The following is a 27,760-nucleotide window of genomic DNA, read 5'->3' as shown; positions in this document are numbered from 1 at the left end:
CCTGAGAGTGAACACCAAAAGCAGAATCATTTTCACCTGGACGGTTGGTTCTCAAATCTAGAAACTGGGTCTCAGAGCTTAGGTCAGGACCTGTTCGAAAAAACTTCAAGAAGGGTAGGATATGCAGCTGGGGGTGGGAGGTGGGCACATTTTTTTAAAAGTCATCTTCTCTATAGCTGGAGAATTGTGCATTTAATATGACAAGAAACAAGCAAAGAATCACTTAAGTATTCAAATGTATATAAAAACTTCACTAGCTGTGAAGGTAGGTATTACAGTTTTCTGTTGTTTTACATATGGGCTGAAGCTACTTTAGTTTGGAATGAATGGTCTACTGCAGGCCTGTGTACCCAGAAATAATTTGAAACAAAGAACTAACTGAATTTTTTAAAAGGCAACAGACGTTGCTTAGTGTGTTGATGAGATGATAGGTGTGGGATGGCTGAGAAAAGGAGAGTGTTGGGAAAACTGTCTTTGCCCCTCCCTTTTTACTAACACAGGCTTTTGTGCTGTCTCAGCTACCTGCAGAGTTGCAGTTTCAGCAAAACTATATAGAAGCCTCTGAATCGGAAGTCTCGTATCAGGGGACAAAATCAAGGGCATTTTAGCTTTTACACTCATGATTTTGTAACTGCTAGCACTACCCAAGCAATTACGGGATCCATCTGTCCTATCATATGAAGGCTATATAACTGGATTGCTCTGCAGTCTAAATCTTGCTATCCTGTGTGGCTCTGCACTCACATTTGCAAAATACTGTCCCCTTTTCCTATTTAAAAAAAATCTGGTGAAATCCTAGTGTAGTAGTCGAAGTGTTCCAGGACAACTGCTCTTAAAGCACAGGTTTCCCCATCTTCACAGCTCAAACTGCCACGGCAAGGAATCCCTCTCACCTTAACCCGATAGGGAGTTTTCATTGCAATGAGACGAGTAATTTTTAAATAGGAAATTAGAACACATCCTTAACTAGGTTTGTTGGTACTGCACTTTTGTTTCTGCTACAGTTGTGTCTGGTGTCAGACACTTGGCAAGCAACAAAGGTGTAACAATCCTGAAATGTCTGGACTTTGCCACCAATTCAGGCTATTAAGGAGGAAGACAAAAGTAGAAATATTCTATTTAAACAAAACAAAGCAACTTGCTCAAGGTCTTACTGCTTGAAAGAGTCTCGATATTCCTGATTTCTGGAGCTGTTTAAATACCTTGTTCCTTCCTAAACAGCTAAATATGTTTAAAATTTTACTTTTTGGGATTTGCCAGCAGGGTATCAGTTGCAAGCAAGAAAAGAAAAAAATCCTCCAGCTATCCTGCAAAAAAGTTTCATATAGAGTAGTTTTATCAGCAAAAAAGGATTCTTTCCACCCTCTCCCCACAGTTCCCCCGTTGGCAAAAGGAATTTCATTAACAAAAGCACCACTAATACCTTTTCAGAAGAGATAAACAACTTAAGTTAATCAAGTTAAACAACTAGGGCAACATCGTCTGAAGGGAAAAGAGCAAGTTGGCTTTTTGCAAATCAGTTCCTAAAGCAAATGAGCACTTATTCAAGATACCTTTATGCATCACTTCTGCCACTACCAAGAATTTTGAGATTAATCACTGAGCAGGTGGTATTGGCACTGCTTTGAAAAGGAGCAAAATAAATCCTACACAATCCCTTGTTGAACATAAAACAGAACCTCTGACTCAATAAAGTGGTCTAGTCTGGCGATATCTGCATTTCATTACCAAAGAAGGCAATGTTGAAGGAAATAGGCAAAGTCAGCCTTCTGGCGGAATAGATAGCTTAGTCACCATCCAGGGTTCAACCCTGCAAGTTACTAGATACTTCTCAGCTTCCTACAACTTTTAACTCCCTCCATTTCTATGGAAATCGAAGATGTCTGAATTGAGTATTACTTCAAGTTTATTTAAAAATAAACACTAAGAATATACAAGAGAAAGCTAGACTCCTCTGTAAAATGAAAAGTTCAAGGAAAAAAGGTACAAAGCTACGAATGGAAGAAATAAATACAGAGTTGGGTTTTTTTTCAAGATTTTGTTAGAGATCAGTATTTGCTCAGTATTTCAATTCTAAATCAGGGTACTATTTTAAAAAATCCAGTGTTGGTGCAAGCAGAGACTATTGCAATCCAGTAACAGTAATGTGCATTTCAGAGTCTAGAAAGACCAACAAAATAGTTTACAAAAAAGCCTACAACTCTGGCTCCATACACTTGTTCATTTTCCACTATCTCCAGTAGATTTTGTGATACTTCAATGTATACACAATTCAAGGTAGAATAATAAACATAAAATAAACTCCAACATCAACAGTAGCATGTACTACACAGGTAAAAATTCAAGGCTGTGCATCCCCAAATACACCTTACTTCACTCCAGAAAAACGTGAGGAAAATACCTTCCCCTTGACTGCCAGGCACAAAAGGCATGCAACAGTAATCTCAAGTAGAATTTAAGTGCTCCTCCCTCTCCCTCCCAGAAAAATAATGAGTAAGTCAACCATTAGATACATATGCAAATACAGGAAAAGTGGCCATTAGCAAACTAGTTCCTGCTTCTTCATCCCACTGCGTTTTTCAATTCAAATTCTTTGTCATAATTGTTTGGTTAATGCCCAGTGCTACAGTTCCAAATTGTCAGCGTACCTTAATTCAAAAAACAAAATACAATTAAGAAGTTCTCAACTCAGAACAGAATGATACTTTGATTATACTAGTCCACACAACATATTTATGCATTACACATAATGACCAATATTTTCCATTTGGAAATACTGCTAATACGCCAACTATTTTCTTAATAAAATCCTTTATTAATCTGCCTTACTAGCAAGAGAAGTAAGAATTTTCCTAAGGCTAAAATTGCCAACTTTTGCAACAGTCTTTTTTTTTTTACCATGAAATTTCCAAATTTGTTGTGTAAAATAAAATAAAACTGTATTTGTATTTTGTAAAATACAGGAATGCTTAAATCCAAAAATAAAACTGAATTGAAAAAATGCACATACAAAATTGAAGTTTTAGGCCTAGACCTGAAGAACACAAACTGTTTGAACTGAAGGAAGGCTGCTGGTGAAATACTAAGGAATAGACAAAAATTCCTGATTTAATAAAGCTTTCTGGACATGCAGAAAGCTTGTTCCTGCATGACTGGACCCTTTATTTGTAGCTACAGAGACTAGTAACATAAATTAACACAAAAGCATTCAGCAAGAATGTGCTCTAAAATCTTGGGCTGACTCTAATCAGACTCAGAAAGACAGTCTTACTGCAGTTCAGCTTGCAATTACCATTCTCTTAGTGACAGCCAATTCTACATGTAGCTAGACAAAGCTATTAAGATCCTTTTACAACTTCTGTGTGTGTATATACATAAGTATGGTGTCACAGCTGGCACACAAATAAGTTGCACAGCACACAGTCTGCACACAGCACAAAATCCCACATACATGCTTTTTTGATTTTAGTACAAGGTAGAGGTGTAGGGTGTGGAAGAAAGCTTACCTTCTAAAGGTGAGAAAAGGGTAAGAAACAGGAGAACAAAAACAAAGATGCATAAAGTAGTCATAATAAGGAAGTGATAGTGACAAAATAACTCAAAAGGCAAACTAAGGGTCAAGTGCCAAACAATATAGGCCAAAGTGATTTTAATGCCTAGATTACATTAACGTTAGATTTTCTGCAAGATTTCATTTGTTAATAAGTCTGGCTTCAGGTCTCAATAGTTTCTTTAAATATATTTACAGTTACTTCTTGCTTATAGCACTAACCCTTAAAAAAAATCCCTTCAGCAATTTACTTCAAGGTACTAAAAAAAAATTGGCAGGAATTTCAGTTATGCAGTTACATTTATTTGCAAGCCCACAATAACACTTTCACGATTCTGACTGTCAGACCTGCTTTATAGTCTGCTAGACATTTCAGTATCTTCAGTGGGTATCACTTAAGAGCACCACTTAACTCCAGGTAAGTGGTTGTAGTCACTTGCACAGCTTAACACTGCGTTGTAAGGAACCAATACTGTCCATATGCCAGCTTCACAGACATCACACTTACCCAGAAAGGCTGCTCAGTCTAACATGTATTTCTTTGAGACAAGGCAAACACTTGAAATTTACTCCCGTGTCCAGACTAAAAATGGGGCAGGGGGAGAAGGAGGAAGTATTCAAGGAGGGATCCCCAAAAACTGACTAAAACTTCTCAGCTTCAGGCCTTTTGCACAAGGAATATGACAGCAACCAATCTTTTCTAGTAGTATCTAGGAGAAAAATCTCAGGTAATCTCATTTACGAATTCCTAGCTACAAGACCAGTTTAATGTATAAAACAATAGCTTTTTACCTAACTTTCCTCTGTCAAATATGATTATGTAGCCACTGAGCCATCTTCAAATGCCACACTCCTTTAACTTAGCTTATTGAGAGAAAGCTAATTTTGAAAGATACATTAATACAGTCATCTCTGAAGATGTTCTTTGACCTTGAAAAGATTATACGATGTGATTACAAAGTGTTCCAAAACTGATGCACAAATACATAGTTCAACAGTCTCAAAAACACAAGTTTATAAAGTGTACAACACAGTAGATAAAAATCAGACTTCTACATACAAACGTAGGTGTGAAACATACCTTGCTCGCCCAGGCATCTTCATCCCAGGAAGTGAGTTGTAATACACGGATTATTTCATTTATCTCAGCACTCATTTTCTCTACTGTGAAATTGCGATTTTTCAATGCCTCTTCTATTCCCTGGCTTTTAGAATTTTTCGTGGTTACGAAAATCTTCATAGCTGTAATACCATAGATGAGAAAAAAGTACATGCAAGGTACGATCAATGCTCAAGGTGACCTCCTATTGCATTAATACAGAGGTAGTACATTTTATTTGGCATGGACCATTTTATCTTGAAGAGATTGTAGTTTTGACACAAGAAGCACAGTTATTTCCAATCAGTACAGAAGCAATGTCAAGGCTGTTGTTTTTAATAAACATAAGACATTGGAACCCCAGCTCAAAACAGACAGCGATTCAGAGTGATATAAAAATTTAAGCCAAAAATACCTGAAATAAGTACTGGCAATAGCTCCTTCACGGTATTCATGGAGTTTACCAGCATAACCCTATGTTCCTGATGAGTTAATTCCTGTTGTCTCTCATCAATCATTTTGGCCATCTTTGTCATTCCTAAAGATTAAAGTAATCGAACATAGTCATAAATAAAGAAATGTAATACTAAGTCTAATTTGCAACAGTTGAGCTTTCTAAACAAGAACAAAATGTAATGAGTTATGGCAACTATATTGAAGTCTAAAACTTAATTTTTATATTAGCAGCTGTTACTTAAAACACATTCAGATGCTTCAGAGAAGCCACTGATTCAAAACCTAGCCACTATGCAAAGTAGAATGGAATCCTCAAAATTCTTGATTTAAAATCCCAGCAATGAAACAGGAAAATACCTGAAATTACTACTTTAGGACATGAAGTCACCTCATGAACTCTGGAAGCTAATTTACGGGGTTTTTTTTTCCTTTTCTGTTAAGACATGATCAAAGCCTTAATTGTGAATGGCAGAAAAAGGAAATATCATGGGGTTTTTTGTTTGTTTGTTTGCCTTGAGGTTCTACCAGAGTTCAAGAACTGTATTTATACTTCAGTTCTGCTAGAAATATTTCAGTGCTCTAGAAGTGTGGAAAGAATTCAATTTATTCTAGAGCAAATCTATTTTCAATGGCTAAGGCTTGTGAGGTTTACCACACAGCACATGTGGAAATTTTAGACACAGCTTCACAAAAATTTAAGCTGATTTAAATTGGTGCTGTTGTGGTCCCACTCTCTCTTTCTCCTACAGGGGACAAAACTGGAAGAAAGCTGTATACTCTTTGACTGAATTACTTTTCTGTTGGTTAGCATCTTAATATAACAAAAAGGTTAAATGAGCTTTAATTACAACACTAAAAAGTAGTAGAATCCCCACACTGACAGCATAGAGGGGTAAGTTGTGCAGAACCACCTTTCCTTTCAAATGACAAAAGCATAAATAGGTAATCATGTTCTCCTCTCTTCTTCCAACATAAAACTATAAGCACTTTGCTGATTTTAAGTGTACATGCTCATATTCCTGTTATTTATACAGTGCTCACATTAACAGTTAAGTTCAGATGCCCATTGATATAGCTGAAGGGAGCAAGGACTACAGGCATAAAAAGTTTTGTGGGCATGGGCTCTAAGTGTTGAGCAGCACTTAGTTCAGGCAAAGACAGTGCTTCTAGAGCATGCCGGAAGCACAAGATTAGCTATTTATTCAGAACAGCATGAGTTTAGAGAAGATTATTTGCGATAAATGTACAAGCCTCCATCTCGCTTCTGAGAAATTAAGACACTTGCCCAACACCTATTACCTCTATCATACACACGTAACAGCAAATTACGTCTGTGAGGTTCAATGAAAAGTCCCAAATGCTTGTGACTGAGCCAAATAGAGTAAACTGAAGTTTGGGGAAGCTTCCATTTTAAAGACATGGAAGACAATGACCACAGAGAAACTGAAATTGTATACCAAGTAAAAGAACAAGGTTCACTGAAAGAGAAGATTGCCCTTTTTGCTTCATCTTTTCCTGTTCAAAATGAGGCAAAATCTATTCAGTTGAAGGTAACTTCTCACGGAACATTCAAAAAAGTTTAGAGAACACCATACATTCATATGGAACTTAAAGTTTTTCACATCTAGAAACAGGGTAAAGTATACACATGTTAAATAAAAACAGGATAATCTACAAACATGCTCTGGGACATGAGAGCTGCTAGTCATTTCATCTATGAGCTAGTTATTCTTACAGTACAGATGTATTCTTATTTATATACATAAAGTACCAACTAGATTCCTGCTCTGTTTATATAAGCATTCTTTAGTTCAGTGTAACTTTAATTCCTACATTACCACCACAACATCTAGTTTTTATAGAATGCTTTTGTTAAATACCTAAACTGCTTTATGCTTGCCGAAACTAAAGCATTTGGAGTAGTAGATGACAGATTAACGGTAGGTTTCCTCTATACCAACCCAGTGCTTCACTTACCGATCGCCCACTTCCATCAGTGAAAGTGTGAGTTAACACAGTGGAGTAACAAGTAGTGAAGGAGCATCAAATAATGAACAAAAAGAATTTTTGTAACAGCTGTGCTTTTGTATTACACTGCAAGACAGCTATTTCTGCAACCTCATTAAGATTTTAATAGATGAAATGTAGCTTGTACTACTCCAAGAAATTCCTACTAGGCCTAACCATCTCAGTTAGTACAGACATTTTATCAGCTTAATGGACTTTATAGCTGTGAGTGCTTAATCACACAGCTTTTTCAATTTTTTTGTTTTACTCTTCCTAATACATGCTTACTTCCCTCATGTAATGTAGTGTAGGAAAAGTATAGTACATATCATCTGTGTAGTACATATAATTTACCAACATCTTGACTCTCCTGCATTCTTGAGAGAATGTGAATCAGAAAATAGTCATCATTCACGCTCTAGTTCAAAACTCTTTCAAACAGACATTTTCAAAGCAACTGGTTTGTCATTGTCCAAACACTCGAAACTTGGGTAAGGAAGGTGCTGGGGGAAAAAAAAGGTAGTGAAAAAGACTATACTTAGTATGTTTATGATAGGCTGTAGCAAATCAAACCTGGCCCTAGATTCTTTGTGTATGTCACCAAATCCTCCATAGTTTCTACTACTTCCGCCACAGTCAGATATTCCAATATTCCTTTGCAGACACGGATGATTTTACGGACCTAAAAAAGGAACATTCCACCATTTATTACATGAAGCTAAGTCACGCTTGAATTAGAAATGCAAGCCTATTATTAGAACAGAATAGGTATAGCATTTGCTAACATGACGTATGGGCAATCACAAAGGTCTGGGATACTGATTAAGTTACCCACAATGCCATTACTCAAGAGTGCAATATTGACAAAGACAGTATTTAATCAGCATTCCACTACTCAGAAATGCAAAATCCTACTTCCAGTGTTTTCACTTTGTATGATAAATGAAGGACAGCATTGAGAAAATAGGTTATAAGGAAGTGCATTTAAGTATGCTGGCATGCTTGAAGTTTTTCATTGCAATTTCATCAATAAAAAATATTTAACTTAAATCACAAAGCAAAACTACATAGAAAGCAGACTCCAAGCTTTCAGAAGAAGTATTATTCACCATACAGCTTTACATATGGATAAAGCATTATCCAGCGTTCCAGTGGGAAAGGTAGATCCAACATCTTAAGCTTTCCAGAAAAATCTGTGAAGACTGTACTTTATTTACCTCTGGACATCTGCCTCAGCTTAACTTTTTCAGTTCATACGTGATTCCAAAAGAGAGTTCTCTGTTGGTTCATCTTCTAACCTCCTGAACCACATTATTTCTGATAATGTTTAGATAACATCTAAAATGTTTTTAACTTTACTACAACACCACATACAATTCTCATTGAAGAATGAGTTAATTAACATTTCATTCGTATCAACCACATGCAGTGTTCAGTCCCTAGAACAGACCATAGTTTCCTCTAAAACTCATTTCAGTTTTGTCCCAATGTTAGTTTATCTTGAAACATAGCAGGATAGAGACATGCCAAGTTTTGTATTCGTGAAAAGACAATCATTCCAGACTAATATTTTTCTTTTGGTTAATATGCAGTTGTCAGAGACTAGTTCAATGAAGCATTAACTCCACAGAAGTCAACTCATTTCCTAAACACTGGAAGCAGGGAGATTAAAAGCTATTAACTTCTTTGCAATTCTGTCCTGTAACACTTCATAGTATCTATTAAAAACCAGTTAAAATAATGTGTAATCACAAGTGCCAGAGAAATCCCGTAGCATTCTCCTCATTTCAGAGGAACGTGCTAACAGTACCATGAGCTGATTGAGTGAGAGACAAGGATGCCATGTTAGACTACTCAGAACAGCAGGAAGAGTAACACAATTTCATAGATTAACAGATTGTTGCACGGGTAAAATTTAGAATTAACATCAGCATTTCTAACAGTGTGAGCTTACCTCATAGTAGCATGATATTTGCTATTTAGAAATGAGCAAGACTCCATATTCCCAGAAAGAGGATCACAAGAGTAAGTAAGATTTGTAACAAAGAAACATTTTCAAATATAAGACACTCAAAACTTCCTTTTTACGTTTCTTTGCAACACTGGCTTTTTTGTCCATCTGAGGATGGACAAACAGCACCTCTGAGCCACTTTTTGGCTTGCGCAGCAGCCAAAATGTAGCAACTGTTACATCCATCAGAACACATCTTCTGGCTAACCAGCCAGACAGTCCAAATTTGTATTGCCTCCCGTGCCCCAAGGCCAATTAAATTGCCACAGCTAATGAGTCAGACAGACATGTTAGGAAGCGGCCTAGGGCTTTTCAGTGAAGGGATACAGAGAATATAAGGCTCAGTAATGGGTATGGTGAAGGGAATACAGAAAAGTGTCAGCAAGATGTAAGATAGGGCTGATGGGATCTGGCCTTTTTGAGGAATAATCACAGGCAACGCCTAAACTTTATGTCATACAAAGATGCTCTTAACAAAACAGAGCAACGAGCCTAAGCTCCTTCTGACATAAAGGAATGCAAGATATGTTTCCAATCAAGCTAAAATGATCAAAACCACATTCATCTACTCAATAGTTTAGATTAGCTAATTCAGTTAGGTGGATATTTGAATTAATAATACTGTTGTGCAGATACCTATGTCAGTCATGTTGGGATTCCTACCTCCGCTTCATCGAATGTCAGAAGTAAGTCTGACGTTCCAGAAAGGATGCCTCTTGATCCATCAATTAGATAGTCACGAGCTGGTACTGAATAAGGATCTGCTTGCAGCATCTGGGCTGCCCGAACAAGTTTGGTGCAGGCGTTCTCCACTCTGTGGGAAGTCATCAGACAAAACTTGCTGGTTAGTTTCTGTCTGTATGACAACAGACCTGAGAAAGTGCTGGATTTGTTTTTAACTTTACTACTTAAAGCACTGCAAGCAAACTGATGATTCTACACCTTTATACTTTAAAAAGCAAGAGTATTTATTGTATTTATTTTAACAAGAAAGTAACCAGCAACTGTACAGCACAGTTTTTCAGAAGTCATGCAATCTTCCCATGTAGGGAATGCCTGAAGTACCCCATGTACAGCAGTCAGTGCAGTGTCGTTAAGGAGAGGTCCCAACACGGCACAACACCTTTCATTCTTAATGACAAGGGCAGGGGACAAAACAATTATTCTTGTAGGACTTCACAATCAAAGTAATTGCTAACCTTTATCAGCCTTGTATTTGCATTGTCATTCAAGAAGCAATTGCTATTAATAAATATTAAATGATAGCTACACATTAAGACAAAAGAACATAGCATTAAGAAAACCAAGACACTGTGCTCTGCTTGTTGAAGCTCTAAGTCCAGCTCTTCAGAGTCTGTTAACGCTCACGACAGAACTAGCATTTTAAGTAGCTTTATTTATCTATATATAGCTAAATAAAGATTTAGCAATAAGGTATGAATTTCAAATGCAACTTGCAATTCCACACTTAAAAACAGAAAGGAGGTTTTGCAAGATATTACAGTATGTAATTACAGTAGCACAGAAGGTACTACAATAAGCAAATGAGCTCTGAAATTAGGTTACATCAACCCATTTAACTGAACTGGAACACTGAAAAGCTTTCGGTTTTGTTCTCTTGTTGTAATTAGTCCATGACAACTTAGAGAAATGCAAAATTCAGACTTCACTTCCATGTTAGCTATGCTTATTCACGACTGTAGTTATTGACTACGCTGACTGTGACTTTCCTCCATTCTCTCCTGGTTTTTTGACAGAAATGTAAGTGTAGTCTAATATATAGGCTCTATGCATGTGAGTGCCAGGTGCTCATTCAAGTTACACAAGGTTCCAACAAACATTAAACCCTTTTATTACAGCAATACCATCTCTTACGTAACTTTTTCATGCTTGTCATATAGCCCATTTTCTACTGACCACTTGGACACACTCGTTTATCATACTTTCAGTTAAGTACTATTGGAAAGTTACAGTTATCCCATTTTCTCCCCTACATTCCTTGTTAACCCAAATGGCAGGACTTAATGGTAACATCTAAATTTAACTACACTAGAAATAAGACACTCATTACAGGAAAACTTACTTTTTTCAGAAAGTAAAGTTTTCAGCTAATGGCTCCCTAGAGTAGATCAAATTGGGCCAGCTGACCTTACCATAACCTGCTCTTTAGTGAGACATCTGCTCAGCCCATCAGATGGTGGTAACTCATAACTGAGTAAGAAAAAACAGGAGGACTTCAAGGCAGAAAGTGGGAATGGTCTGCTCATTACTATGCAATGTACTTAGCTGCATTATCAAAGTCAACTGACTTCACGAAATTAGATTTCCGCGCTTGCTTCTCAAATTTATTCTTTTCAACTCTGCCATGAAAGGGATTAAACAAATCACCTATTCAGCCAGCTCAGAGCTATCGGCTCGGAAATACTTAATTTCCTATAGTTCAATTTCATGGTCATCTGTTTAATACTAATGATGATCTCAAGGCTGGCTTTTTCATTTGTAAAGAAAGGAATTAACGTGAATGTATTACCCCAGAAGTCACCACAATTAACAAAAATAAAGTTTCTAAAGATTCAAAGTTTTCTTTTACAGTTTTTAGAGTTGAACCTCCAAAAGGTAAACTTGCATTTTACTTGTACAATGTCTATTTTGTATAAACTTCCCAATGCATTTGAAAGACCTCAGGAGTGCATACTATGTACGAAAAAAGCAGAGTGGTGGTTAAAAACCAGACACCCCTCCATCCCCTGCAAAGCATACATGCTAGGAAACAAAAGATTACAGGGTGGGGGAAAAAGTAATTCAATTACTTTACTTAAAAAAAAAAAAAAGACTAAAAATATTCACTGCAATGAACCGTTTGTTCTATCACAAGAATCAAATACATTCAAAAGTTTTTAATAGAAGTGCATTGCTATGGTGAATTTTCTAATCCCTGTATTATATCGCAACCTAAAAAAAAAACCAGCTTTATAAAAAAAAAGTATATTTATTTTTGAGGCATGATTACAATAAAGCTATGTTAACAGCAGCAAATTCTTTGTGGAGAAGACACAGGTCATGATATTTCCAACCATACTACTTTTGGTAGTCAATCAGCTTCATTCCTGTAAGTGTCATCTTTATGAAATATGAGGAAAAAAAATTTAGCTTATGCTGAACTACCATGTTAGTTTTTAGGTTTTAGCATTGACCTCTGCTCTTCCTAGAGATGCCTACCCAAAAATTCCAGGCAATGCCGTTGATGCTTGAATAATGCTCATTTCAATTTCTAATCACTTAAGCTGTAGTGAGTTTACTCACTACAGCTTAGATTACTTGCAGTTCTAGAAATAGAAATTAAAAAGCAAATATTTTACATTAACATTAATTTGTTAATACAGTAACCAGCAATGCAGCTTCAGCTTGGCTACCAAAATAATGTTAATATAGAATAGTATTACTGCTTGATTTGTTAAATGAGTTCACGTGTGCAAGTTAAACGTAGACAAATTTTTATTCTCAGTGTAAACAAATCAGGCGTTACCCTATTCTTTGCCTAGAGATTACAGCTTTTTTCTTCTTTACAAGAGAAGTATAACAAGTAATATGAACTCATTGCAAAACACCTGATGTAAATTATATGCATTACTCATACTCCCTGGTGATTAAGACAATTAAAATAAAGAACACAGCATTTTTTAACTCTAGGTCAATAGTTCCAATGTGGTTTATGTCAGTAGCAAGCAAAGAGATGCACGATAGCTTCTCAGCAGCCAAATTATTTTGCTGCACAATCACACTCCTACTGAAAATCTTTACAGATTACCATCATATATATTCATTATGAACCCTCAATGCCAGTCTCAGGCAAGACAAAACCCAAGTCTTTGAAAAGAATAAACAGAACTTCTCCCTCATCCTCCAAAAGTGATTCCCTCAAGACTGGTTGTCCTTTTGAACGGAGAAAATATGGACAGGGAGTGCGGTGCTATCGCATGCGCGCTGCTCCGGGACCCCATCATCCATGTGCCAGAACAATTTCTGCTGGAGCATTCCCTTAAAGAGGAATGCCAGTCGCTGAACTAACACTTTAGAAACAAAACCCCCTCCTCTCAGGAAAGAAAAAAAGCAGAAAAAAACAACAAATCTCATCTGTTTCACTTCCTGCATCCAAATCCTGCCCTTTAATGCAGGAACAGGTAAGACTCCCTTGGCAGCTCACCTGTGACTGTCACTTGTCCCTACAACACAGATATCAGTGACAATACACTCTATTGTGTTAACAAGGAACTGTTAACATGTACTAGTGCATTTTGATATAAACTCCAGATTAACCAAAAAAACCAACAAATGCAATAGATTATCATTCATAAAGGCCATTGAACACTCCTAACTCATGTTACTGCATCTAGGTTGGTAAGTACTGTGTGAAGTAGGTTTCATTACTGTGACAGACAGCTTTGTTTCCCGTTTTTCATTGTATCACAATTCAAGCAGTCATGAATTGCTGCAGAAGAAGTTCTTGCAGCCAGCATTCAGCAGTGCTTGTATCACGTTTCTACAGTAATTTAACTATTTCAATCTCCACAATCTGCTAAGTGTTGATTAAAGACTGGTTGCAGTATAGCAATTATGAAAATCTCTTTTCCTTAATCCCTTACTTGTCTAGGTGAACAAGAAGCTGGAAATTAACTAAAAACTCTACATATCCTAGAAAATTAGTACAATCAAAATTACATGTTTTTATACAACTCATCAAGAAGTAAGAAAAAAGTTTTGGTCTCATTTCAATACATAAACACTCCCCTCAAAAAAAAAAAATCAAACCCCTCTACACCTAAACAAGATCACACACCAGGAACAAAACATGATAAATACTGTAGTGGATTGTATCAAGGGCCCATTTAGCTCAGTATCCTGTCTCCAAAAGTAGCTGCAAGTAGATGCCTAAGGAAGGTTAAGAACAGGATAAGCATTTATCATACTTCCTCTGGGCGCTCTCCCATCCTCCAACTATTTTCAGTTCTTGAGATTTCCTGCAGTTTGTCTATTTGATAACCCACAATGGATTCCTCTAAGTGCTTATCCATTAACCTGCAAACCTATACAAAGAATTTTAACAGTACATAACTTGCTGTACAAAGAAGCTCTCACTATTGTTGGTTTATAAACTACTAGCTTAAAGCAATGCCCCCATCAAGTTCTTGTACAGGAAAAGAAGTGCAAGTTTCCATCTTCTCTATGTAACTTATACTTCCTTAGACCTTTGCCAGGGCCCCAATCCCCTCTGTCACCTTTCCCAGGCTAAAGAGTTCCAGCCTACTTGGCTTTGCCTTATACAGAAGCAATTCCATACCTTTGATTGTTCTCAAATTCCTTCTATGAGCTTTTTATAGTTCTTCTACAGCCTTTCTAAAATTTAGCGACCACAAGTGCATGCAGTATTCAAGGTGTGGGAGAAAAATATACAGTGGCATTTTGGTCTCTCATCCTTTGCTGGTAAACCTAACATTTGGTTTACTTTTTGACCACTACTGAGCATATAATGGATGCTCTCACCAATGCATCGCAGCTCCAAGACCTTGCTCACTATTGGTAATAGTCAGTTCAGTCTCAATCATCCTACCTGAAGCTAGACCTGCTGCTCTCCTATGTGTGCATCTTTTCAGATCTTTCAAAATAATTTCATCCACACTTGATATCAAGCCACTCAGTTTAATAAGGTCCTGCTGTAATTTCTCGAAGTCATCCATTAATCTCACTACCATGCATAAGACTTTGGGTCATCAGCAAGTACTTTCGACTCACAGCTCATCCTGGTTTCCAGGGCATTTGTGAACATGGTGAAAAGCACAATCCCAGCAGAGATCTCTAGAGTCCTACTGATTACCTCCCACCATTGTCAGGGTTAACCATGTAATTTTTCCTTTCACTTTCAATTTTCTCTTTTCCATACAAGAACTTTTCTTATTACCCTGTGGCTACTTCTTTTTCTTAAAAGCCTTCAGACTTTGCCAAAAAGTTTAGAAATCAGTGTATACTGTATCACCTGGATTACCCTTATCCCTGTTTGTGATATTTCTAAGAACACCAACAGATTTATAAGGCAAAATTTCCCTCCACAGAAACACTGTCAGTTCACCCAAAGCAAATCATATGTATTTGAGATCTGTTAATTCCCTTCTCTAGTACAGGATTTCTAGTCATTTGCTCCAAAGGTATGTCAGACCTATTATAGACCTGCTGTTCCCCAGATTCCCCTAGAAAGTTTCTCAGGCAGTAGCATCACCTTGATTGACATACCGGGTGGTCTCAAGTGAGAGACTGTACTTCACTAATAATTCAGGTATTTCATTCTTGAGCTTTTACGCTAATACCACCCGGTCCTAGGCATTTTTTTGTCATTCATTTTGTCAACTTACAATGCAACAAACTAAATCCTTTTTCACTGCCTAACAGAAATTTTCTTTTTAGACATCATCTCTGTTCTCCATTTTAGTATTTTCTTAGTTGCCTCAATGCTTTCTTTTTTTGACTATCTGCCTGGTTTGTGTTTGGGAATACAGTAAAATATTCAGTCATTCTGTACACATCGGACAACACTAATAGAGCAGTCACTACATTCAGTAGGTTGTAGGACAAAGTCACTTCAGTGAAAGTTTGTCAGTTCGCAGTAAGAAGCTTGGCAATTCCACAACAAGAAGAGGGGCACGATTTTTAAGACTTGAGGCAGCAGAAGGAGAAAGTCAGTTGTCCTTGATGCTGAGCCACAGAATTAAGAGTGGCAGTCACTGCTCTTCAAATGTCTTCGATTTCCAGGCAGTTATATCATGCATCAGCTGCCTATACTGACAAATTCACAGTTTTCCACCAACCACATTAATAGAAAAGATTGAGACCATGTTATCTCTGACACTGCTACGCAAAACTACAACAGCACATAGGTAAATACCATTGTTACTCTGAATTTTTTTTTTTTTTAAAGGAAGAAATACCCTGGATATGTACCACCCATATACATAGAATGTAACAGGAAAAGTCACTGTTGGCAGAAAGGTCGTTCCTGACAAAGGTCAGCCCCAAAGAGCTACTCAAACATAGGAGTATTTTCTAACCTGTACAGCAGAAATGAGTAACAATGATCTATCATTGGAACAGGTTTCCTGTACCTACAGTAGAAGATTTACAATAAAATGAGTTTACTTGATAAATGCTGGTGGCATATCCCTTTTCAAGATCTGGTCTTCTGTTGTCTGCACAGTCTCTTTTCCAACCTGCAGGAGAAAGAAGTCATACTTAAGATTCAGAATTTCACTGTAAAGCCTAGATGAAAACAAATAGCAAAAGAGCAACAAAAAAATTGATTTGTACTAATGATAATTCCTGTCACTAGGTCTGCTGTTGCTGTATCTATTTTTGAGACCACCATATACTGTGGTTAGTCTAATGCTTTAGAAATCATATGTTGTTTCCGGCCAACATCTCTACTACATTAACTCTTCCCACTCTCCACAGAAACAATACTATCTGTTTGCTACACTTAGTTGTAAAAACTTAATCACTGTGAACTCTGTAGTTCAGAGTTCCTTCCCTCCTAATCCCCAGAAGTCGGAAATCAAGTTAAAAGTTAAAAAAAGTTACCCCCATTTTGCTATTCAACCTAGTCTATTAGAAAAATGTAGTTAATTACTGAGAATACACCCCACACCCACATTCACAGCATCCTTTAGGCAAAAATAATTATGCAGAAGCTAATAAAGAACGAGATAGAGGAAGATCTGGAGTTTTCAATACACTAGCTCTTGTGTTATACAATAGAAGTCTTTATAATTGGTAGCTGGCTCTCTGGACTGTGAGATCACCGACTTGACAAAATATTTCCAGCTCCTTTGTTCACTGTATTTTCCAGCTGAATAAGCTATTCAGAAAGGCATCACAAAGCAGAAGGTCTTTAACCCAGACACTAGTTTGTGTTAAGAGCTGCCAGGCCTGCTCAAGCTAGACAAGATAGCCCTGAAAATCTCTGATCAGCTGGTGTTCAAAGATTTGCTGGTTTTTGACAGAAATTGTAGTGTGCAAGTATGCACAGCACTTGCCAATTCTAATGCTGTACAGCCTTCCAGAAGCACCATTTCCTTGCAAATTTACGCCGCTTGCCAAAAACTGTGTCTCCCTAGCCTGGTCCTTTTCAGAGGGGCTTTACAGGCGTATGTTGGCCCTGGTATTTTATTTGGTTCAAACACAGGGTCAGCCTAGTCTACTTTTTTTTTTTTTTTTTTAATTTATTAGTACTACACTCACAAGTAGTCATATAGATATTTAAGCGATGAAGGGAAGAGCAGAGAGGAGGTTAAAGGTCTTCAATTTTATTATAGGTTTCAGTCTCTTATGGCCATTGTAGGCTCACTAACAGCCATGCTCCCTCCTAGTGCACAGCGCTGCAGTGTTTCTTTGACTCATGGTAATGCCTCAGGAGCACAATTATAAACATATCTCATGCCCCATTTCTCGGGACAGGGTTACATGACCCACCGGAGAGTATGCCTGCTTTGTTCCAATTATCTCCATTGCACTCATGAAACATTTTTTTTTATATTTCTCACATGTTTGTATGCACACATGCATGATAAAGATAACACAGAAAAGGGGTAATTTGCATAAACTTTGGATTACACATCATTCAGACAGAAGGCTGTCACCAGGTGAAAAGGAAGAATACTACTTTATTTCCAGAGAACCACTGGGAGGAAATCCCATTGCCTTGAAGATTTATTTCTCTTGCAGCTGTACGAATCCACATATAGTTCAGTTTATTAAAAAATATTTCCGAGAATATACAATTTTTACAGAATGCGTGAAAAATAAAGCTTACAACGCGGGGGGGCAGCTTCAATTTGAAGGTCTTTCTAACAATCATTATTGCTATTTTATATTGAACAGTCAGCCAGGAGCAACCAAGAAACAATTTCTGCTCAGCACTATACAGCACACAGACAGGACACAAGATTTCAGGCAGTTCCCATGAGGCTTCAATTAAAAAGGTCCCCTACCTTTCTAGAAGAAAGGACTTTTTACCATATTTTAAGCACCAATACAGCACATACTCACTGAATCTGTTTAAACATAAAACCTTGTGGCTCAAAGGAAAGCATTTAGTATTTACATAGCTATTAATTAACCTTTCCAGAAGTGGCTCTTTGCATTTGTAGCCAAGGTATAGAGATGGAATGTAAAGAACAAGTGTACTCCGTATACCATTTAACAGGCAAAGTCTCAAAATGTGAAGCCACATTCATGACTGAAAACACAACCCCAAAAGAGTTTTGTGGGTTTTCTTTTTTAGCTTTGTGGTTAGGGGGATTTTTTGTTTTGTTTCTTACTTTGTTTTAGTAAGATCCAGTTTCTTCAGACTGAATTTTACATGGGTTAAGCAATTTTCAGACATACTGCAGTGTAACACAAGGTAGAGATTTACTCAACTCTACCTTCTCCATATATTCCAATACCAAGGGAATGAAGATTTTTTTTTTCCCCCTTAAGATGTAATATCTACACATTCCCTATTTCAGACAGAAGGCTTGTCGAGCTTCATGCTAATACAGAACAATTATCTGGGAAACCTGTATTTTATTTCTATCCAACAGCATACATGTGGAAAAAACAGGATTCCTACTTGGGTTTCAGATATTCTTACCTCCTAAGATAATTTTTCCCCTAACTAACTGGGAAGCAACAGTCTCCATGAAATAGAAGCTTCTGCTTTTAAGTAATACTGGTGGCCATTACTCATCGTTCCAAAGAAACTGCACGGGTTAACACAGTAAAGGGACCCTAACTTCTTGAACAGTATACTTGCCCAGAGCAACACAGAGGAAGGGAAGCTCTCAAGCAAAACTTACCAAGGCAGTTTCGTAGTTACAACTTCTACCCATCCATATTCATTTCCATACTCTTTGGGAGATTAGAAGCAAATCAGTTGAATCAAGATAAAGAATGAGCTACTTCCCTGCTTGCTCCCTGCTCCTTAACAACAGTGAACAAGAGGCTGACAAGTCTAGCAATTTAAAGGAAATGGGACACGCACAAGTCAGAGGGCATATATACGGCCACTGAAAAGCCTTCTAGGAATGCAGCTAGAAGAACCAGGAAGAGATTGAGATTTCCTGCTGCTTTTGGCTTTTAACCTTGCTTGTAGGTCTCCTGCGCTCTTATCTGCCACTGATTAGTAGAAGACCAGTATGTTTTAAGCTTCCTGCTGGGAGTATTTTCTCCATGGAGAAGCAGGAGGAAAACCTTCCGATCAGGCTGAGGTTTTCCCTCATAACCAGTTTTGCAGCTTTTTGTCATGTCTGCTTCTACTGCAGGAAAGACGAGACATGAGCACCCCACAAGGTCCCTTTCCCATCTTCTCAGCCTGCTGTGCTGGATATAGCAAAGAACAGCTGTTCAGTGAGAAGGGGAAATAGTTGCAGCTTCTGTAATTCTCTAAAAGTTCATTTAAACAAGGACACCACAAACACCCAGTAATATCTAGTTCTCTTAAATTCTAGAAGTTTGAAAGTACAAACTGCATGTATCATATAGAATAAAACACACAAATATTTAAGATGAGAGTCCAAAGTTTATTGTTTGGGGGTTTTGTTTTGTTGGGTTTTTCTTTTTAAACAAAGATTCTTCTGAATGCCTATATTGACAATACCAATTTGTCAATTTGCCAAATGCTGGAAACGAAGATTTTCCTTGCAGTTTATATGATTTCCCCAGTTAAAAAGGAAGACCTTAGAAGAATTAGTTCTTGCAATGTTCCAGAAGCTGATTTAAAACATCTGTCATTTTAGCAAGGAGCCTAAGAGTATTCCTGCATCATCATTCAGCGAACACATACAGCCCTGGCTGTAACACTAGCAGAGCCCCAGGTCTCTCCCAAGGAATAAGCTATGGGATGAGTTTTGCTTGACAAATCAAAGTACCACTCAAAGTGATCTAAGTCTGTATGCTGCAAAAGCAACTTTACTATAAGCCATCTCACATTGAAATCCAGTTGCTGGTTTACGCATTCTTCCCTGTTTTCAAGCTTCCAGGAGGAACAGTGACACGACAATGGGAGTGTTAAATCTCACATCAGAAATTTGTTGTACGTCAGTGCAGTTCCATGAAGTTCTCTGCAACCTCTTTCTCAATTTCTTTAGATGTCTGTCCTGAAAAAATAAACTTAAGTATTTGCTATAACTCTACAATGACAGCACTTTCTACATTGCATATCCATGTCTAGAATCCATCTCAAAACAGAGTTGCCAGTCCTTTCCCCCCACCCCACATTTTAAGAAAGTAAAACTGGCCTAGATTTCAAGACTATGAACAATCCATCAAACAGAGCTAGAAGCAAGCCAAAGTTACACCAAAATTATGCCTACTCCTTACGGCATAGATGATGTACATTTCAGTCCAGACTGAAAAATACAACATAGGCAGAGAGAATTAAACCTTTGTGAAAGCATTTTGAATTCAGGTGACAGACTGAGGGGGTCTTACTCACACATAGCAGCATAAAGAAAATAATGACTGAAGTTAATGGTATCCAGTCTTGTATCCTATACCTTTCATGGAGTTCATCCCTCCCCACAAGGCTTGTCCATTGCAGGCCTAGAAAGCAGGTCCTTTATCTCAAGACTAAGTTCGGAGACAGTTTGTCTCAGTGGGTTCAAAAGTGGCAAGGGCTCAATAACTACTTCACAATTGTGCAGTTTTCCCTTTGTGAAACCAGTCATTGGAGCCAAATTACACAGAAAGCTTTTTGGAAGGAGCTCTAGCAGCAAAGGAGAAGCAAACAGGACTTTGCTGTTTACCTTCATTGTTGTCAGTCACAGTATTTTGATTGCAACCCATGTTCTGTTTTTATTTACAGTATCAAGCAGATCCAGTTGTTAGTATTTCAAGCTATTTCACTCAGCTCTTTCTTCGAAATACAGCTGTTGGAGTGTATGTTGTTTTATTATGCCCTGACTCTTAGCTACTTTAACCCATGTGGTAAATGTTAGCAAAAGAGAATTGCATACATCCTGGCATAGTAGCAAAGCATAAAATTTTGCCAGATGCAAGTCAAACACCTTTGGGGTACATCATGAAATTTCTTGGTCACACCTAGATTTCACAAGTCACTCAAAAATTGCCATCAGATAACATAAACAGCTTCCAGTAAAGACAGAACTTTCTGCAAACTGAACAGAAGAGACAAGCAATGTTGAAGTGCTTTTACAGAAATCTAAGGTTTACAGGTTACTCCTCACATCTAACCCTTCTCATCCAATAAGACTGAAAAGTGTCAATTATAACAAGGTACAATAATACAACTTTTTTTTTTTAAACGCAAAACTTCCTTTTTCCTTTGAAGGCTCTCTTGGAAGCATTTTAAAAAGCAGATTTCCAATTTCTTCATCATTCCACTCTTACGTTGCTTTGAATTATAATTGGGATTGATATGTCACTTGCAATTAGTGAGTTTAACACTGCTTTAGCAAACTTTAAGTTTTTCTACTTATCTGTAGAGGAATAGGCCAATGCAATTAGAGACTGAAAAAATAAGTCCAAAGAAATATGCAGCTGAATTCTCTTCCTGCTTCTAGTTTATGCCAAACAAACAATGCACATATACTACCAGTGACATCAGTCAGCAGGACCACTTTTCCTTCAAGCCGGGCAAGAACTTAAAGACTGCTAAACCAGAGCCTATCTACTTTGCCTTTCGGTGAATATGGAAGCTGTATACTGGCTCCTGGTTTTCTCATGATTACCCTGGAGGCTGCATTCCAGGCATAGCAAAGTACAATTTCAAAGTCATCTGGCAATAAGTCAAGTCAATTAGAACACTCCAGCCATCTGGTCCCTAATAGCAACAAACTGACCTACCTGTCTACACTCGCGATTAAGATAAATTCAATTGGCTTGAGGCTAAGGAAATCCTGCTGTCCAAGTAAAATACATAACTATGCAATGAGAACCATATGGAAGCCAGAAAGTGACATCACTGGGTACCAAAAGACTTTTATTCATGCTGCTATTGTCTACTAACTCTGTTACCGGTACAGAGCTGAGGCTTGGATGGTTTAGCTAATTACAGGATGCACAACATAAAGGAAACAAAAAGCACATCCTGATTATGTGAGACTTTTCACAGAACTATTAAAATTTGGAAATTAGTTCTTTTATCAAGAGGAGAGTTTCTTCTTCTAAATCAGTACTTCCGAGTTAAAACTACTTTAAGACATTATAACTCCACTTCAGTCAAATAACATAAGTCAGCTCTGACCTTTGAGCATATACAAAACTCACCCGGAAAAATAAGATACAGCAATTGTCCTCCACAAATGAGATTCACAGCTGTAACTAGCTACTTTTACCTTACAAGGAAGTCTAAGGGAAGTGCCTCATACCAAACAGCATGCAGACTCCAAAAGCTCTTCCAGTTCATTTTCTTGTACCCAGACCTGTGAATGACCACTAAGTTTCAGAGCACCTCTTAACATAAATCCTGCTGCAGATGTATACACAGATTAGTACCGTACTAAAAGATAACACATGTGATATCACAGAGCTAAGTTCTCTCCTTATTCGAGTCCTTGTCTTTAAAGCAAGCAACCACCAAACACCATGATGATGCTGGTAGGTTTCCATCATCTTTGACAATCTGCTAATATCTGCATGTTGGGGAGAATTTTGGTTGAGAAGGATCCTGCCCCCCCATCCCGTAATTGAGATGCATCCTGTCCTCCCCAGCCTTCCAAGTGTTAAGTCAAGTAGAAGTATCTAGAAGGTTTACTTAAGATTAAGGCTTTTTGGCTCTGTTAGTAACAGAGTAATAAAAAGCCTCACCATAGGAAGTTCATAGATCATATCAAGTGGAAGAAAGATTTCTTCCCAGATACAGCAGAGTGGCCTGTGAGAATTTATGTTTCTAATATAGATAAATATTGTACTGCACAGAGTCTCTAAACCAACCCAAGCTATAGCTTCAGATAGGTAGTAACACACTTTCTCCCCAGGCTGGTTTCTTCCTTCTTCAGAACTACTAAGTTGGAGGTGGTCTCTGTGACAACATTATTAAATTGGTATTTCACTTATCCATGTGTTGGCACAGAAAATATTCAAGGAGCTGAAAAAAGAAGAGACAAGTCAATATGTATTCTTTGTTACTTGTTGAGAAAGTTTCAGATGCAGAATAGTAGAGAAGTTTTTAAGATGTCTGACTAAATCAGGTGCAAAGCAGATGTCCACTATAAATGCCTTAATTTCACTTTGATATTTAGTTAACTACAAAATCTGTTGTTACTTTTAATAACCCATTTTACTTTTTTAAAACACTGCTAATTTGACAGGTATTGTTAACTACATGAGGCATTTTAATATACTACAAATGAAAATGTAGGTTGGCTACCAGACACCTGAATTTTAGGCTCTTCTATTTGTAATATGCAAACTTGTACTGACTTCTGAGTACCAGATTGTTCAACACTCATTTTTTTCCTCTTCCACAGAAAGAAAGGTCAGCACTGCTTCCCTTCTGAGCTCCCTCCTAGAGCATCAGTGGTTCCAGAGTAATTTTTTTTTTTTTTTTTTTTAACATTCAAGACAGTAACAGTTCCCTGCAGGAAGACAAAATTAGTAAGCATGAGAAAGAAAAAGCAGTTTCGAACACCTCTGATAGCAGAGGAGGAGGAATACCAATCATCATTGATTTTAAGACAACAAATCAGAATAAAGACTTGCTTTTAGCACCTGATGGGGGCAATACATTTATCAGTAGATAAACAAAAGAATACTCACCACCCCACCATTTACATGACACTGCTTTTTAACATGTTTTAAGTGCAACTGTTTTGCCAAAGCCACTGTCATGACACCACCCTTCATTCTACACAATTCTGAAATTCTTACGACAATTCCCCCCACCTCTTCCCATGATGCTGTTCTGAGTTACTGAACTTGTTCTCATCTGCCTGTCATAAGTGCTGGCTTATTTATCTGCAGCCCCATCAGGCAAGTATCTGTTTCCACTACCTTGATGGATTACAAAAACTAAATGGGTTTAGGGCTAAACAATGTACTGAGGCAGAGAAGGAATATACAAGAGATTCTACCTTAATCTATTTACTTAAGTCAACCTGCAATTGCTGGAACTAAACAGTTCTATCCCTCATTGACTTTGTTTAATCCTAGCGTTTCCCCTTGAGGGAAACATACTCATCTAAAATTAGCTTTATTGCTAACATTTTTCACTGATTTTTTAATATTATATTAAAAATATTTTCAGGTGTTCACTAATACGTGGTTGAAGCAACAGAAACTTGCAGCAGTCACCTTTTGGCATAAGCCCTCCCACAGTAAATGTTTCTTTACCAGCAAGATATGGACTAACATGGTATTTCATAGTGATTATCCACTTTCTGCAGCATATTGGACAATTTGTCTTTCATAAGAGTCTCATTTTACTTGACTAACAGTTAATTTAAGTGTACGATAAGTTAATGGTGTAAATCATTGCTCACATGTTAAATGTGATGTTTTAATTAGCTGCAACAATATCTAGTAACATTAAATAGAATAAGGACTAGAAACGGTGGGCTGTTTTCCAAGGGACAGTGCTCATTTACAGCACCATTAAAAACCATTAAGTGTGTCAGAAACTTGATATTCTGCGATTGTTTTCCAGCTTGATTTTGCCTTCAGTGCTTATGACCACTTATACCAGCTCTGCAAGGAATTCAGCATGCAGAAGGCAACCCACTTATGTGCAGAGTCATCACAAAGGATTTGCAAACTATTACAAAGTAGCCACTCAGCAGAAATAACTGATAGAGGATATTAATAAATCAAACAAAGAAATGTCTGATCTGGCATTAGTTCTGAGTTCGATGAAGACTTACTCCGCTGTTAAGTTTAATTCTTTGTTAAAAACTAATTTTACTATGTGGTCAAGTAACTAACTACTTTTCACATCCAAAAAAAGCTTTAAAAACAACTACTTTCAACAGCATTTGCTATTTATTTCTTGATTCACACTGAAAAAGAAAATTATTCTTTGAAGAGATTAAGTGGTAAAGGCTAATAAACTATAGCATAGCAGCAGATGTTACCAATGTAGTCAGAATCTTCTACTACGGGATGACATAACCAATAAGAGTGGTATAATCTAACCAATTCCTAGTTGTCAGTGGTTCCTTTGAGAAATTAGGTCTGTAGAATGAATTAAATGATAAAAATTCTCACTCAGAAGAATTGTCTTCCATGCCATCTTGAGCAGAATCTACTCTTAGCCACTTTTACAGTCTACATTCAGCCATTAAAACCTATTTCCACCCAAAACAGTGCTGGAGGCAGCCTACTTCTAAAACAGTGCTTTGGACTAACGTTAATATACATTACATTCTACTTCTCTACATTCACCCAATTAAAGCATTATGAAAGCATTACAGTCACTCTTGCAGTCCCTACTGTAAAGCTTAGTTCACATAATATTGAAACCTGTGGGACTTCTCTTTGTACCAATGGACTTGTTTGGCCCTATTACTGTAGACAGTAGCGTCTGAACATGCTTGACGGGATGGACAGACTTTCTCAGTGTAGCTCTGTAACATGAAGCTGTTACTACTATTCTCAGTTGAAACAAAGGGGGGAAATTAGGTAGTATAAGCAAGCAACTTGAAGGTTACAATCCAGTACATACAAATATCTAGGCTAAAATTGCTTATTTTGTTAAGTTCCCACGATTGGCAAAGCTGGCCAAAGTCTGGCTTCACCTCTTGCATGCAAAAGGAATAATCCTAGTCACTGTTAGTTCAAAGTTGTACAGAAGTAAAGCCTCCATAAACTTGTCCTAAAAATTAATCTTTGAATTTGACACCAAATCAAAGAGACATCAGAATTTTCAACTTCTTTAAAACAACAGAAGTTTTTTTTCACTGGAATTTGTTAGCATTTTAGAGCTCCATTGTGCCAGGTACTGTACAAATGCACAATATTATCCAGCCCACGTATAACAGCAGACCATTGCTGTGTCACATTAGAAGAATGTTGAAAAAAAATCAACTCCACACTAGAATAAGGATATCAAAGTGCCACCAACACTTGATAATATATAGTTGCTACCACTTTGAGAAGTTATAGTTACCATTTCTAACTGTTTAAATCCTTCTAGAAGTTTAAGAGAAATTAATGAAAAATCCTTTAAATCTTTGTAAGGTAAACACATTTAGAGATGTAGTTCCTTTACCTGCTACAAGAATTTGGTGAAAAGAGAAACAGCAGTATTACTGCAAATCTGACTGAAAGCATCTCCTATAACATGAAGCTATACTTGCTCCCAACGTTTTGTCCTATCTGAGGAAGTTGCTCCAAATTAAAAAGCGATGGAACAGTATAAAGAAGCACTCTTCTGAGCAACCATTATACTGTATGCAACAGAAATACATGGTTTTGGGCCAGCTAACAAGCAAACTGGAAAACCTGTCTGAAGAAAGGAATTAGTCAATTGTGAAAGCAGAAGCTAGATCCATCAAGTTTACAAACCCCCCTCACAGCTTATTTCCTCCATTGCCACACAGTAACAAGGGCAGTTATCAGCATCACCAAAATATTTAAAACTAATAAGCCATGTGCAGAAAAGTTTGCTCTTTGTAAGACAACTAAGTAAAAATCTGCCACAACAAAGGCTAAGCAACAACTCTTTGTAGCAGTTAGTAACTGTTTCAGGGTCGTAAAGTCTCTTCAGTATTTCACTACCCTAAGTAATTGGAGCACAGGTCAGAGACTCCAACTCCCCCCCCCCCCCCCCCCCCCCCAAATTGCCAGTACAAAATTGTTATGCCAGACATTAGCTTGCAATAAAAAGATAAAACACTTTGTATTATATAGCTTTGAACTACGATAATCACTGATGTCAAGCTGGGAAGATTAAAAAAAAAAATCAGATTAACAGAAAAATACATTCCTTCCTGCTGCATGGGGGGGGGGGCGGGCTGGGTTGGTCTGACAGCTCAAGCGCCAATGGAGCCTAGTCAGAGAGCTGAGGAATGCAGGTTTTCTCCGGCATTAACTTCGGAGAAGTAAAAGAAATGCTATGCTATTACCTTTTTTTTTTCTTCAGAGAAAGACTGAAGTCAAGCTGAACCCCAACTAAAATTAACTGAGGTTCCCACTCCCCACCCCTTGATTTTTTGAGAAAAAGGGAACTTGTCAGAAGTGTGACAAAGAATCAAGCAGCACTTCTTCAGTTGCTACAGTTAAGACAGTTGTTTGGCAGTTACTAGCCCAATCCAATTTTTTTTGTCATTCTAACAGGGCAAGCTAAATAAAAAGTGACCTTTTCGCTACTACTCTGGAGTTCGAGAGAAACTCCATTTGTTTGTCGCTGTTATTCAGCACAACTATTATGCTGTAAAAGCTGCAGAGACAGCGAGGCTTGTGAAAGTAATTTTTAGTGTAGTCCAACAAACACTAGTCAGTTTACTAACTTGTTCTCTTACCTAAAACCTCATAAATGTCATGCAGTAATTTAAGAAAGTGTTTTTACACTTGAGAATAAGTTTTCTTTCAAGTATTGAGTGTTTTTGTGACCTTTTTGGAAGACTTAGCTGAAGGATATTTAGACACGTGTATACAC

At 37.4% G+C, this 27,760-nt stretch overlaps 1 protein-coding gene across 1 annotated transcript in view; it reads right to left on the bottom strand.

The window, feature by feature from the left end:
* VCL (vinculin) overlaps nucleotides 1–19,452 on the bottom strand; it is a 42,565-nt gene extending 23,113 nt beyond the window's left edge. Inside the window, exons 1-7 of the mRNA XM_009322483.1 lie at nucleotides 19,290–19,452; nucleotides 19,005–19,056; nucleotides 16,309–16,428; nucleotides 9,787–9,937; nucleotides 7,686–7,794; nucleotides 5,065–5,187; nucleotides 4,632–4,792 (exon numbers count right to left, since the gene is read on the bottom strand). Of these exons, the coding sequence (XP_009320758.1) occupies nucleotides 4,632–4,792; nucleotides 5,065–5,187; nucleotides 7,686–7,794; nucleotides 9,787–9,937; nucleotides 16,309–16,428; nucleotides 19,005–19,056; nucleotides 19,290–19,452 (879 nt within the window). The remainder of the gene's footprint in view (nucleotides 1–4,631; nucleotides 4,793–5,064; nucleotides 5,188–7,685; nucleotides 7,795–9,786; nucleotides 9,938–16,308; nucleotides 16,429–19,004; nucleotides 19,057–19,289) is intronic.
* Between the last annotated feature and the right edge of the window lie 8,308 nt (nucleotides 19,453–27,760).

The sequence above is a fragment of the Pygoscelis adeliae genome, unplaced genomic scaffold (genome assembly GCF_000699105.1).
Source record: "Pygoscelis adeliae isolate BGI_AS28 unplaced genomic scaffold, ASM69910v1 Scaffold244, whole genome shotgun sequence".
In the NCBI taxonomy this organism is placed as follows: domain Eukaryota; kingdom Metazoa; phylum Chordata; class Aves; order Sphenisciformes; family Spheniscidae; genus Pygoscelis; species Pygoscelis adeliae.
Note: the sequence above shows the minus strand (reverse complement) of the source record. Positions and strands in the feature narration are given on the sequence as shown.